At 35.0% G+C, this 15,164-nt stretch overlaps 4 protein-coding genes and 3 pseudogenes across 7 annotated transcripts, besides 2 other annotated features; 1 reads left to right on the top strand and 6 right to left on the bottom strand.

The window, feature by feature from the left end:
- Positions 1–15,164: part of a mobile genetic element that runs on past both edges of the window.
- Positions 477–1,139, bottom strand: TVAGG3_0745590 (uncharacterized protein; the record flags this gene model as incomplete). The annotated part of the gene is made up of 1 exon (XM_051245011.1): positions 477–1,139. One exon carries the CDS (start codon positions 1,137–1,139, stop codon positions 477–479), a length of 663 nt encoding a protein of 220 aa, XP_051091598.1.
- On the bottom strand, positions 1,399–2,483 carry TVAGG3_0745580 (annotated as a pseudogene). The gene has a single exon. A coding segment is annotated over exon 1 (1,085 nt).
- TVAGG3_0745570 (organellar and viral DNA polymerase type B) lies at positions 4,604–5,549 on the bottom strand (the record flags this gene model as incomplete). The annotated part of the gene is made up of 1 exon (XM_051245010.1): positions 4,604–5,549. A coding segment is annotated over one exon (946 nt), but the record flags the coding sequence as incomplete, so codon positions are not given.
- TVAGG3_0745560 (protein of unknown function, DUF4106 family) lies at positions 7,597–8,352 on the bottom strand (the record flags this gene model as incomplete). The annotated part of the gene is made up of 1 exon (XM_051245009.1): positions 7,597–8,352. The coding sequence occupies one exon, from the start codon at positions 8,350–8,352 to the stop codon at positions 7,597–7,599; it is 756 nt and encodes a 251-aa protein (XP_051091596.1).
- Positions 8,369–15,164: part of a mobile genetic element that runs on past the window's edge.
- Positions 8,638–9,072, top strand: TVAGG3_0745550 (uncharacterized protein; the record flags this gene model as incomplete). The annotated part of the gene is made up of 1 exon (XM_051245008.1): positions 8,638–9,072. One exon carries the CDS (start codon positions 8,638–8,640, stop codon positions 9,070–9,072), a length of 435 nt encoding a protein of 144 aa, XP_051091595.1.
- Positions 9,504–9,898, bottom strand: TVAGG3_0745540 (annotated as a pseudogene). The gene has a single exon. A coding segment is annotated over exon 1 (395 nt).
- On the bottom strand, positions 14,325–15,114 carry TVAGG3_0745530 (annotated as a pseudogene). The gene has a single exon. A coding segment is annotated over exon 1 (790 nt).

The following is a 15,164-nucleotide window of genomic DNA, read 5'->3' as shown; positions in this document are numbered from 1 at the left end:
CCTGACTGACATCGGTTCGCATCCTGACTAACGTCGGTTCGCGTCCTGACTGACGTCGGTTCGCGTCCTGACTGACATCAGGAAATTCTATCGTTCTACTTTACAAAATGTAAACTTCTATCGTACATGATATTTAGTTGACATTGTAAACTATCTTCATGTAAAGTATGGCGGTTTGAAACCATCGGGAACCTTCACTTTTTTGACGAACTTTCCGCAGCAATTTTTAAAATTTGTGAAAACTCAACGGTTTGACACATGCCCTAAAAATTATTTTACTCAGAATCTCACGAATTCAGCAAAAATAATTTTTAGGGTAGATGGGTATATCTAACCTCATTTCTACCCTCATTATTTATAACCGTTTTACATGGTAAACGTTATTTTTGGAATTTTGTGAAAGCTCAACGGTTTGACACATGCCATATGCCATTTTACTCAGAATCTCACGAATTCAGCAAAAATAATGAGTTCATTTACTCACAATATTTTTGTACAAAACGACCCCAAACTTTTAACTTCTTTTCTACAGCTTCTAATGCTATCTTAGCGAGTTCATATTCTCTAAATTCTCTCTTTAAATCTTCTTGTTCCCATTGGTCTAGTTCGTATGGAGAATCTCTATAACCATAACATATCTCACGTTCATGTTCTAATTGTTTTTCGCGCATTTTTCTAACTTCTTGTTCGAACAAAGGTTTAGCATTCTCTACTGTATCTTCAAGTTCTTCTTCATCTAATTTCTCATGAACTTTCTTGTCTATGGAGTCCATAATTTTTCCAACTGCTATGCAATATTTTGGAGAAGCCCACATTGCTATATAGTTTATAAGTCTTGGGTCTACATACGTTCCTCTAACCTGTTTGATTTCATCAGGAATTCCTGCATGAATTTTGTATAAAAAGCAACCGCCGGAATTCGGACTGTTGCTATATTCTTCACAAAATGCCTTATAATACTCTTCCCAGGACTTATTTTCCAACAACTTTCTAAAGTCTTTCCTAAACTGCTGACACATATTTGTTGCATTAATGTAACCATCCTTGTCTCTACGTAAGACTTCAATACCGTTATAAGTGCCTTTTGTGAATGTTTCGCCATTATATTTGTTAGTGAATGTTTTTGCTTCGACTGACATTTCTGTTCTTACATACAAAATAAAAAAATAAATAAAAATAAAACTAACTTTATTTTTTCTATCTTAAGGAAATTCATGAAAATTCATGAGGGTAGAAATGAGGGTAGAAATGAGGTTAGATATACCCATCTACCCTAAACATTATTTTTGGTCATGGGCTATGCCCCGCCGCTTTGCGTCTTAATGTTAAAATAAATGGTACCATTAATGATATCATGACTGTTCTCGTTCATGTCTGATTTACATCTAATGAAAAAGTTTAGAAGAATTTTCTTATTCTTTCTGGCATGTTTTTATCTTTCCAGTACTCCCGCTCTAATGGTCCCAGATGAGTTGGTTTAGATTCTCTCAAGTTCTTAGATGATATAACATCTTCAACGCCTCCTTCATATCTTACTTTATAAGTGTCATCGTTTATGTTGTAGCCAAGTATTTCAATAACCACTCCTCGCTTTGCTTCGTCAATGGTTTCAGCAAGTTTGCCATTACTACTTTCGACTAATTTATGTCGAGGGTAAAATGCAATGGAGTCGTCAGCAGCTTTTATAAGATATCCATTACCTTGCGTAGAGTCTACGATATAATAATTTCGACTTAACCTTAAACGTTTCTTTGTCAACGGTTTGTCGTCAAGAACTACACGAACTTTTGTTCCAGGAATGAGGTAAATTGTGTTGAATTTCTGATATTTTGTGTTTGGCTTCGTTTCTTTTGTATATACTTTTCTTCTTGTTGTTGTGTCATTGAATTTGGTGTATGTCCTGTTGTAGAATGTGTTGAGGAATTATATACTTCGAGAAAATGTTTCATTGTTTCTTCGGTAAAGTCTCGCTCTTGGTTTAAATCTCTGAGCGTTCTTATGAAGCGGTTTATGATGCCGAGTATGTTATGGTTATGGTCTTCAGTAGTGTAGTGAGTTATGTTATGCTTAATGAGAAAATCTGTGATTTCATTGCTGAGGTATGCACTGTCTTGGTCTGATGTTAAAGTACTTGGGCTATGTTCTGCTACAAACTTTTGTAAAACTCTTAACACTTCACGAGTTCCTTTATTCCTCATTGGATATGCATATGCTTTGCGAGTGTTAACATTAATGAAGATGAGGAATGGTTTATGTCCTCCTTTTCTGCTTTGAATGAGAGTGTCAAATTGGTATGCGTCAGGAGTGTTGGAGTAAATTGGTAAAAAGTAGTCGTAAGGGTTTATTTTTGTTTGATGTACAACATTTTTGTCAAAGAACTTTTTAACTTCAGCTCTGTTAGTAAATCCCCAACTTTTTGCTGCTTCATTGAACTTCTTAAATGACCTCCATGGATGTTGTTCGAATACTTCTTTCAAGCTCATTTATGTAAAGTTAAAGATTTTATTCAAGACGGTACCATGCGAATACAGTCATAAATGGTGGCATATAATCTTCACCCGAGCCTGTTGGATTTGTTGTGAAAGTATGGACATGATTTCCTCCTGGTTCAGTTGGTCGAAAAGTCTTTTTTGCTGAATTGTTATAAGATGGAGATAAAACATCATTGCCAGCTTTATAGTCTGAGTTGTATAATGGGTGGTCTCTTAATGAGTGGCTATGGTCGCCAGAAAAGTTTGTAGTTCCTGTATGAGTGTGCGCAGGTAAGTTTGCTTCTTTAATTTTCTTTGAGCCTCCTGTTTGCTTTGAAGAGTTAGCACAGTATAAGAATTTGTCTACAATCTGTTCCCAGTACCAAAACCTAAAACACTTGCTGGATTTGTTGAGTTCATTGACGTATAAATAGAGCCTATAGGATATAATGTTTGAAGTATTTCAGTCTTTAATGTTTGAAGCTCTGTTTTGTCAGCTTTGTCCTCCATTATATCTTCATAGTTTTTAACTTCAACGATTTGAATGAAAAACTCTGGATTTAAAATCATATCCATTTCTGCAGTTGCTGACCATATTTCTTCATTCCATTCAAAACTTTCACGAATATCTTCTCTATGAACTTCATAATGTACTTCTGTCTTAGTTCTGTTGAAACGTGTATATGTTATACCGTCAATGACTTTAGTTTCATTTGTTCTTTCAAGATATTCAGAATAATCTGAACCAACGCGCACTCCCTTACCTCCTTTTACTGTATAATGCCAATGTTTTTTGTCAGCCTTTTTGTCAATACTTTTCTGAATTATTGCTATATCTTCTGCTCTAGTATACGAACTAAGTTCATCTCTGCTTGCTTTCTTTTCAAGTTCTTCATCCACATAAGTTTTGTCAGCTTTCTTATCTAAAAGCGTTGGTAGTTCATATGTTTCAAAGTTTCTGACATGTCCTTCAATATTAGTGCATTTACTATCTAAACTATTAAGAGTATCTTTTACGCTTGTACTTGGATTCTCTAAAGGTGCACTTGAACCAAGGGTATAGTTCAATATTATGTCGTCTGCTCTAACAGTAGTGAAGGATTCATGTGTATGGTTCTTGTCAGCTTTACTATTTAATGTAGCTTGAAGTTCATTTATATCGGAGATATTGTGTTTATGAGATTTCAAAACTTTGTTCGTTGCGTCAAGTTCATCTTTGTCAGCTTTACTTTTAATAGCATCTTCAAAAGTTATTTTTGCCTTAACTCTCAACATAAATCTTGGTTCAACTAATACACCGTTAACAAAGAAGTATGAAGCATAAATTTCATTGTTATAACCAAATGCTTCTGGTGCTTTACCTGTGTCATACTGTACAGTACACGTATGTCATAACCTTCAGCACGAATGAATTTATATCTTCTTTCATTAACATCTTCGTCTTCATTTCTTCATCCTGTGTTAAATATCCATGGTAGTCCGTTATAAACTGTTCATCTGAACTTATATAATGAACATGGTTTATATCTGCTTTTTCGGCTAATTTCTCTTCTATCTCATTTATTTCAAGTTCATGCCTACCACCACCTCCTTCAGAAGTATTTTTCTTCAGCTCTTGAAGAACATCAACTTCACCATCTTCGGTGTCAATAATGAGACTTTGTGTTAAAACCTTTCCTGTCTTAATGGATGTTTGTAAAACTTCTTCTTCACCGTGTTCGGGGTCATGGTCGTCATCATATCTTGTGAAATCAGAGATGTTGTCATACATTAAGCATATCTGTCTCAAAAGTTCTGCTATTTGAAACTGGAACGAAAGATATACAGAACTTTCATCATCTCCTAAAGTCAAGTCTGCTTTCTTAAGTATTTCTTGAATGTATGCAATGAGAACAGAGTACCTTGGAAAATATTCGAACAATATTTCATTAGCTGTTGGTTTTGGTGGTTCTTCTGGAGTTTCTGTTGTTTCAGTTCCTTCTGTAGGTTCTGTTGGAGTTTCTGCATCTCTTGATTTCAATGCTCTTGCTCTCAAAGACCTAAATGTTAGAGCACCAGGTTTTACAAAGGACTTTATAAATGCTTTAATAGTTCCTGGTAAGTTATTGTTAGCATTAAGTAAGTTCTTATACTTCCATCATGTACGTCCATAGCACTATGTAAAAAATCTATACTTTTCTTGTAGTCAGCAATAGACTGACTGTGATTTTTTAAAGATTTGTCAATACCTTTAAGCCAATCTTCATGCATGTCTGATACTGAGCCAAGAATATCATTTGCTTCCTTTAGTGTATTTTGTGCTTCTCGTAAAGTATCCAATCCCGTACGTGCATTGTTTGCTATACGTCTTACAGTATCTATTTGACTCCTTGTTTCTTGCATCCAACCAGATAAAGTTTTAATAGTATCCGAACCATTTGAAATGAAGTTCAAAGCATCTTTAACGTCATCTAAAGCTTCGTCACCAAGTACTGCCCATATCTTTCCGATTTGGTATTGAAGAACTCCATATGAACCAGCTGTTAAACCAGTATTTATAAGGTCCCATATCCATGATTTAGCAGTTTTTCCATCCTTTCCATCTTCTCCATCCAAACTGTTTTCGCCTTGAGGTCCTTGAATTCCTTGAGGTCCTTGAGGTCCAGTGTCACCCTTCTCTCCTTTCAGTTCATCTTTATGTTCGTTATAATATTCTAATGTCATAAGGTGTACATCATTACTGCTACCAGCAACGCCGAGATTTTGTTTCTCATTCATGACTAAATTCTTTAAGCATTTAATGTTGTCGTCAAATCGGAAGCTCTTTAACAATTCACTGAGAACATTTAATACTTTCACTAATGAGGCATCTACTGTAGAATTTATATATTGCACCGTTCCATCATTTATGATGGGAACCTTGCTTGTTGTAATGAATGGGTCATAAGTGTTAAAAGTATCGAAATCAATGACTTTTTTAGTTTTTCCATCGTCAATGACTAAATCATTGCCTTCATTGGTTAATGTTGAGTTTTCATTTACTAATTCGTGTGCTCTTCTTGCTTCATTTGTTTCATACGCATATGCAGCAATAGTCATATTTTAATGAGAATAAAATGTTGTTCTATTTGCAAAGTACAGACCCAAACGAATACGGGACAGTAAAGCTACAAACAAACTTAGGACTTCAGAATGAAGCACTTGCTTTCAGAGTTGTTGACTTCAATACTATCGCAACTTTTGTCATAACAGATGAAACAGATTTCATAGAGATTGAAATAGATGGTGTAAGAAGTGTTATAACATTTCCTAACAGAGCTGGGTATAGAATAGATAAAATTGCTGGAGTCATAGATACTCTCATAAATGAAGAAACTATTGACAACATAGATGTCGAACTCTCTTCTGAGGGAACATTGAAGTTCAGTTATGCGAAGGAGTTTAAGATAACACGAATGAGTCATAGAGTTCAATTGCTTCTGGGAGCATACCATATGACATTTCCTTTGAAAAGTGTTGACAAAACGATTGAGATGAAATCTGTTCCATACGTATGTTATGGTAATTGTTTGTACATTGAGTCTAAAATAGCTAATGTCACAGGCATTTCAGGAGTTAATAGTAAAGGTTCAGTAGAATATAAATCCTTCTGTTATGCAGTCAATTCAATGTTCATTCCAAACGTTCCTGTCATAGCAACTCATTTAGGTAAATGGGTTCGCATTAGTCCTCATAATTTGAAAGACATGCAATTCAGACTTGTTGACTTTCAAGGAGAGCCTGTAGAACTGAAGGCACCAGTGCGAATGACTGTTGAAGTTGACTTTTTAGAAAATATTAAATGCGACGGCTTACAAGAGAACTCAGAGCTAAAAATATAAAGTATGAATGTTATGTATTAGGTCATGAACTTTGGTTGTTGCTGTTTGATGAAACAAATGAGTTAGTTATGTCAGTCAAGAGAACAGAAAAATATTGTGTTAGTGAAAACTGCACCAAGTCAATAAGATTAGGTTTGCATTATGAAGATGAGTTCGATACTGTTGAAGAAGTTTTGGATAGATATTACAAATTGCTAACTTGAAATTTTTTTGACTGGCTGACTGCTTTAATTTACTAAAACATATTTCAAACAAAGCTTATAGTCAGTAGATAGTTTTGTATACTCGTTCGAATATCTATACTTAAACTCAACTCCTGGAGTACCTGGCGTTTCAATGATGCGGATGTTACCTATTTTCATGAATAGTGGAGTTTGACCACAGCATTCGATTTCAGGGTCGAGATAGTCAATGACACATTGTTTCCCTGTTATTCGTGATATAACATTTTCAAGGTCCTCCTTTGTTAGAATTATTTGGTTCTTGCTTATAAGATTTGTCAAAAGCTTCTTATCGTCTTTGAGTAAGATAGTTTGATATAACTGAAGAAGGTAATGGTCTACGTTATCTGAAGGATTTGTTTGAACATTTGTGTAAGGATTGTCGTTGGCTTCTCTTGAAAGAACTTGGTCCAGTGGTGGATACTCTAACTTAACATCTGATGTAGCGTTAGCGTTTGAAGCTGTGTTTAAATTCACCGACTTAAGATCTGGTTCTTTTTCTTTCAAACACTCTGAACTATAGTTCTTTATGACAATATTGTTTGTCGTTCGTGAGTCAACATTTGATGTTGGTTCAATTGGAACATTAACGGCACCAGCTAAGATGGACTTACTTCTCATTTCATATAGAATAAAAACCTTTTATATGTATGAAATGAACAATATACTCGACAAGGGTTTGAATGCAAAGCTAACGAATGAAAATATTGTTGAATTCACTGAGACAGGAGCTGTGTATAAAGATGTAGAACTACTGAACAAAAGAGCAAAGGGAAGAAGCAGGAATATGAACAAAGGGTGGAAGCCTATAAAAATTTATGTCAATGATGGCTCAGGAGGTTCAAACATAAAGTATGCAGAAAGTTATAGAGTTTATGCTCTCAAAGGTGAAAAGCCTTCATTTAAGAACAGCTATTCTAACACATATCCTCAAAAGCTAACGGATGGAGAAGTGGATGATATGAATGACAGCAAAAATATTAACAGAAATGGCGACAGAGATGCATAGAATTTGTTTACCATCAGTCAATTGAAGGTTAAGCTTTAAAATAATGTTGGTCGTTCCCATGGAATATTTTTGACTTTAATGGTATTAGTCATGATATGAATCTCAAGGTATGAACGAGGAGAGATGAGAGACTTATATGCTTCCCAAATTTCTTCAAAAGGTAATGTTATACCTGACTGTTTCCAAATGAGTTCAATATCATAACGTGAGAAACCTTGAAAGATAACGAAGTCAGTTATGAGACGTTTTATGTTTAAAGCTAAAAACCTCCATGTTTGCATAAGTATTGCTACAGTTAAATGGTAATGTCTGACTTTAGTTATGATGTTAGCTAATGGTGAGTCAGGCTTTGAAACTAAACCTTTTCCGGCGAAGTCGTCGCAAACGAGCAGAGTGTTTGAAGGATATTTTTTGAAGGGGTATTTTGAAAGTTTTGATAGAATGTAGTTTGTCAGTCGTTTCATATCGTAAACTCCTGAGTACTGACGTAAGTGGTGTTTGTCAATAATTCTTTCCATCTCCTCAGAAGTCTTTTGCATTCCTGACTGTATGAACTCTACGATGGCATAATATTTTCTCTTACGTCGAATGTAACGTTGAAGAAATTCAATGAGTTCACTGTCTGGAACTTTAACGACCGAGGCTTGAACTTTTGACATGAATGTTTTCGCTGTTGAGTCCATAGAGTCTGAAGTTGCTGATATAATGATTTGGTCATAGTAAGAGTCGTTTCCTAAACGCTCTGTGATGAGTATATGACGAATGAGGTTAAATGTCTTACCTGAACCCATCTTTCCACAATAGAAAAGTTAGTATGACTAAGTCGTGTACTGAGGCACTGCGCGCCTCCGTACACCACTTAGCGGTCTTGACACTTTACGAAACCAGTAACGTATATTTTACAACACAACCATAACACCAACTTAACCTTAAATATTTACAAAACCGTCTGACACATAAACGACTTCACTAACGACTTCACTAACGAATTCACTAACGAATTCCCTACCGTCCTCACTAAATAAAAATAACCTTATTTTTATTTTTTTTTAAATTTTTTATTTCATTACAAAGACATGTCCGACTACATTTACTATGACTCTTTCCCAGAACGTTTCCGTGAACTATTCAAAACTCAAGTAAAACTGAGAAACATGCATTTTAACAAAGACAGACCCATTGATGATGAAAGAAACCCTGAATATATTACAATCCCTTATGACGCAAAGTTCATTGCATACATTCCTTATGGTCGCAGAGGAACGAAAACTATTTCAACAAAGAACAAAAATTATTTCTGGAGCGATGAAGAAACTTGCCTTATCTACATAAATGCATACTTAAATAAAGCTACATATTGTACAAAAGAAGGTTGGACTGGATTTGAGCTCTACATATACGACGACGATGGAAACAGACGTTGTGTATACCCATACGATAATATGTACCATTGTTTTCATCAAGCATTAAACGAATACATAGTCAGTAAGGGTCTCATTCCTGCTGAGTAGAAATGTTATATTTTTGTTCCCACATTTATTTAAAAATAAATGATATCACCACTCCCACACGTATGAAAACATCCATTTAAATTTAGGGTAGAAGGTTAGATCTAACCTCATTTCTACCCTCATTTCTACCCTGTTGAATTCATTGCTTTATAACTCTCTTCCTTTCTCCAACTCTTCTAACTTCTTCTTAAGTTCAGCAATGTTGTCCTCATGAAGTTTAATCTTTCTCAAAATTCCTTTTTATCTAATGGTTGCTTTATCTTTCTAAACTGAACTCTACCATCCTTCATAGTATGAATGTAAAAACCTTCTGGAATAATTCCTGATTTAATGTATTCTACCAAAAACTTTTGTTTCATTGCTTCAGTGACTTTAGTCGTCATTTCAATCAAATAAAATTTTTAATATTAAATAAAAATAACGTTATTTTTTCAGTAAGGAAACGCAGGAGTTTTACGATTTATTTGAGGAGTAGGTTCTGGTTTAAATGTTGGAGTCGGTTTAGGAGTTGACTTTTGAACAGGAGTTTGTACTTCCATAGGTTCAGGAGTCATTGAAGGTTTTGCTTGTGAAGGCGTTGGTTTTGGCGAAGGTGTTGGAGTTTGTTTAACTTCAGCTACTTCAGTATTATTTACAACATTTGCTTTATTTCTTTTCAACATCATTACTGCTCCTGCTGTAGCTAGCAAACCTAGTGGGAGACCATATCTTATATAAGGACTTGACCAAATGCTATTTTTGACAGGAGCTGGTGGAACACCTAACCTTGGTGAGACTGCTCTTTGCCATTGTGCAGCTCGTAAGAAATATTCAATAGGTGCTCCATAATCGTTTGGTAAAGTTTGTTTCATAGATGGTGAAGGTTCGTCGAGAGCTTGATGAAGAACTCATTTATAAGCTTTAAAAATAAACGTTCATCCTTTATTCCTCACTGTCGTCAGTTGCTAAGTTATAGTCGTCAATCTTATTATTGGTATGCCTAGACTGTCACCTTGATGGCAAAGCAACAATCCTCATAAATCCAATAAGTGGCTTTGGTACATTTTCAGTTGCTAGTTTCAATAGGTCCTTTAACAGACAATTTGTATGTTATTGAGCAGTAGATGTTTGACCCTTGCTGGAAGCAAAAGTCCACTTCTGTTGGAAAACCACATAAAGAAATGTGTGTTGTCATAGCTATCCCATTTATGTTCCACACTACCATCATCCACCAATGACCCTCATAACATCTTCATTAAATCCCAATCATATCATTGTTTGTATTGCAAGCGTTCGCAACCATTTCATAAAATACAGGTCCATATGATTTTTCAGGTTCTGCAGGCATATTTCCATAAGCTCCCATGGAAAGCTGAAGATATTTAAACTTAGGGTTCTCAAATTAACATAATAGTTGTCTTTCTTTCTAAATAGTGCCCAAATACTTTAACATTAATAGGCGTATAAGCTGCTGTAAATGTTTGCACTGAACTATCTGTATTCTTTGAGAATGAACCGTCCATAGGAATCCAATCCATAACTTTAACAGGAAAACATAAAGCCTCGTTTGTATAATGTTCTACAAGTTCTGTATAAATGTTAGGGTCTAAAGAGAATGACTTTGGATGAATGAAACATTCATTAAAATCCATCTTTGTTCGAAATAGTTGCTGGGTTACAAGTTGTAATAGTAACTGTTCCACTAGCTTCTACTGCCTTCGTTATCATAGTGAATGGTTCATTCCATGGAACAAATTTATTTGTCGGTGGTTTGAATCTGAAGCAAATGCAACTTTAAGAGTTGGATTGAAAGCAATGATATCATTTACAGATATAGATGTGCATTGTAAGGCGTCGCTACTGAACTTTTACTTTAAGCTGAATGTTCCTGCAAAAAGCTGGAATAAATCGAATAGCTTCTAATGGAAGGAATCTTCTAACAGGAATTCTTAAACGAAGCTTAAAATCAAATGATTTCCTGCTGTAATTGGACCACTAACAATTTGTCCTGTTCTGCATGTTCCGAATGACTCCATACATCTTCATGTCGAGTCTTTGAGAAACATCTACTTTCTTTATTTGTTCGGTAGTTTGTGAGTTTGAAGTTATATATGCTTCTTCTCTTGCGTTGTCTTGAGAATATAGATACGACCATTTGCAAGGATTTGATATCAGCAACTGCATAGAAAGCGTCATCGAAACCAATCCAAAAATCCTGGTGGGTTTGTTTTATTGGAACCTGAACCAATTTCTTTATCTACAATAAATTGACCTTCCATTTTATACGTAATGATGTATTGTAAAGGTCCAACATATTTTCACCAGGAGGTGAGAGATTGAATGTTACCCATGTGTTATCTTTAGCAGTTCCAGGTTGTGATGGAATCTTTGCGTCAGAATATTTTCTATTAGTGTCAAATTTGAACTGCATTGTCTATGATATCGAAATATGAGGCGAATCTGATGAATATGCTCTGCTGGAGTAAATTCGTTTAACTGTTCGTTCTGCATGTATTTACTTCGGATAAAATATCTATTTACTTCATTATTCTCACTCTTCTTCTTGGCATTCGTGGTGGAAAGTTGTTTCTTGACATTTTCAATGAACTGTACATTCTCTTTTGTCTCAACTTCTTTCACTGGTGGGTCAGGGTTCTTGACTGACGGTTTGTTTTTCAATGAAATTCACAAACTTTGCAATAAGCTTTCGTTGGTTTTATTGAAAGTACCTCTGGCTTCTTTTCTTCTGGTTCTTTTGGTGGCTCAGTTTGAACAGAAGTGTTTATATGGGCTTCGCCCTTGCCATGCACCTTAATGTTGTCGCTCTCTGCATTCGCTAATGGAACCTTTCTTTTTCTTACGTATATTTTACCATCTTTACTCTGACTTACGTAATAGAAAGGATGTTGTATTCCTCTGCGTCATTTAATATAATAGACTCTCGCTCTGATTTTGACAAACTCATTTTACATCGGTTAAAGTTTTAATTTTGTTTTTTATCTGCAGTCAAATGACTCAGACAAGTCATATGGACAAGACCAAGGGGTCATAGATGTTGAAGCATTGAAGAAAGAAATTCGCGAGCAAATTTTATCCGAACTGAAGGAACAAAAACAAGAACAAAAGCCAGAGAGACCAACGAGAAAACTTAGTGAAAAACAACTTGCTGCATTAGCTGCTGGAAGACAAAAGAACCCACGTTTGCTGGCGAAGAAAGCTAGAGAAGAAGCAAGCAAAGAAGAACAAAGCTAAAGAAGCTGAAGCAAAGAAAGAGTAAATGGTTTATTTTTATCCGAATTAAATGTATAGACAAATACCTTTATCTGTTGCGTTCAGTAGTGAAAACCCTGACGTCAAAATAAAGGGGAACAGAGTAACGTTTAAGTTTCCAACAGACTGGATTGTGAACATAAATGAAGAGAAGTACATTGGCAATAACAAAATATGTATATAACACGTGCTTTCAGAAAGGTTGACTTTATACTTCAAGTCGAGATAGAAAATGACGAACAGTCTTTAAGCGCCCAAACATTCACATATACAAATACTTTAAAGACGATACAACATTGTTGCAATGTATGATTTCATTTAATGAGATGTTCGAGAAAAAGTTCAACATTGAAGTACAAACTTTACAGCCTTTACGTGAGTTTCTTGCACAACTGAAGAACAAGGTAGTCGCCACAACTTATAGACTTTCATTATGAATTTAATGAAAATGAAGATGGAACTCATGACTGTCAGTTTGTTATATATTCACCATTCAATGAAGTAGCTAAAGAGAAAGAAAATCCATATACGTATAAGGTTTCAAATCTCTGAACCCAATGAAGACTTTCAAGAATGTTTTCAATTATGATGCAATGCTTCCGAGGAAAAATGAATTTTCAAAGATTGTAACACCTGGCATTTGGGATAGAAAGCAAGCTATTTATATTCAAACTTAAGTAAGGGAGTTGAAAATGAGTTCATTGGTCATACAAGAACTTCACCACTTCCTAACCTAAATACTATAAATTAACTGGCTTCAATCGTGAGTTTTGGATAGACATGTTCTCACTCATGACCATAACTGCCAGTGTTCTTACCTCCAGACCATAAGGACTGTCTCTACATTGAAGCACAACTCTTAAACTCTACCATCGCAGTATTGTAAATGACCACATGGGCCTTATTTTTATCATGAATGACCTCATTGCTGACAAAAATAAATGACCTCAGAACTTCAACTTACGAATAAAGCTTGTTTTAGTCGTTATTGAGAAGTTAAACTTTTCAGCAAAGCAAGGACTAGAAGACTTACATAAGTCAAATCCAATCTCTTGACCGTCATAAAGTGCTTTATATAACTTCATAACACTGAACTCAGAGTCTTTATGTTCCTTGCGGAACCATTAAACCTTTATCTTCATCATAGAAACACTGAACAGAGTCAGGAAACATTTCATTAGCGGTTAAAGCAATAACATCTTGCTTCACGCCTTTCATTCTGCAGTGAAATGCAACTTCATTTAAATCATTCGTGAGTAAGTCTATGTAAGTCTTCTTTCCACAAAATATTGACTTGTATGCTAAACTTTGTTTTCTTTATTTCTGCAAGTCGCTATGAAATTGACCAAGGTTTTTACCAATGAGAACTCTTCCATAACGTTTCTCAAACTCTTCAGCGAGGGTATCTTCATTGTAGAGATGCATACTGTCGTATCGCTATAGGTATATCAACCTATCTCAGCAGTACAGAATACTTCACACATTATTCTCTTCGACATAGATAGAATGTTAACACCAAGTGGACAGAAGTTAAAGTGTCTGCAAATGCTTTTCGTTAGCTTGAAAATAGTTTTATCTGAACCATCCAAACCTTCGAACTTCACTATATGGTTGTAGTTTCTGATGGCATATCTTATAGCATCTTTGTCATTACTATGGTTATTTTTGACTCAATAGGAGATAGAATAGTTTTGCCATAAATACTGTTCAGAATGAGCTTTATATTTTCTTGCAAAGGATTTCCTTCTTTCTTATACTTTAACCTTAACTCAAACAACTTCTTTACTTCATCTCTTATTCTAATATCTCTGTTTCCATCGTAATAGTATCCTTGCAACACTTCACATTTGACACCTTGATATTTTATGAGGTCTTGTAATGTTATATGGTCAACATACATTAAACAGCAAGTGTTTGAACTTCTGGGAACGTTAAGTTCTGGATTTAGTTCAGGGTCACAAACTATTAAAGGAAAGTGTCTATGTATTCCAATCTCTGTTATCTTAATGAGAACAAAGAAGCCGACATAAACTTTTCACCAATGGGTTCCTTTTGGTCGTCATCGAATAAATGTCTCATGAGATACTCTGTGCTTAGCATTCATCCTTCATAACCTTTGGAATTCCTTCTAAAGTATACAATCTTGCTATAGCGGATGGATATAATGAAACAGCGTCGAAGTCAGCAATGAGTTTCTTTTCGCTCTTTTGTTTCATGTTATCTGACAACATACATCTTCCACCTTGAATACAGCGTGAAATAAATTCTCTTGGTTTATTTGAGAGGTCATAAAGATTTCCATTCGGGAAGTACACTCTGTTCTCAAACAATTTGTTAGCAATAGAACAAATACTAACGTAGTCATAAACGTTTAAATCAAATTCTTTCAATAAGTCATTGCGGAACTTAACAAAACCTTCTCTTAAAATTCTTACATCTTGTTTGCAATAAAACGTGCTATATTTTTCTAAGTCGAAGTGGTTCTCATCTATTCTGCAACCTTTGATGGAATCTATGTTTTTCATGAATGTATCTGCATCCCGGATAAACTTACATGCTTCAGAAATGACACCAGTTCTGTTGTCATTTGCTAACAAAGTACTGCTGTAGTAGTTATATGGAAATACTTCTTTCGGTCCTGTTTGTAAGTTAAACATAGCAGGAAATAGTTTAAGCTTTCTTATTTATAACACTGTAAGAGTCTTTTATAATAATTGCCCTTCCTTTATATAAGCCAGTTATTTGCATTGTTCGTGAACCTTTAATGATGGGAGTTCCTTTCACTTCTGTCATGTGTCTTAAGATGAAGTTTATATCATAACTGAGGTTATGGAAATATATTA

This window comes from Trichomonas vaginalis, chromosome III (genome assembly GCF_026262505.1).
Source record: "Trichomonas vaginalis G3 chromosome III, whole genome shotgun sequence".
Lineage (NCBI taxonomy): Eukaryota > Parabasalia > Trichomonadida > Trichomonadidae > Trichomonas > Trichomonas vaginalis.
The sequence above is the reverse complement of the archived record's forward strand: the minus strand, read 5'-3'. Positions and strand labels throughout refer to the sequence as shown.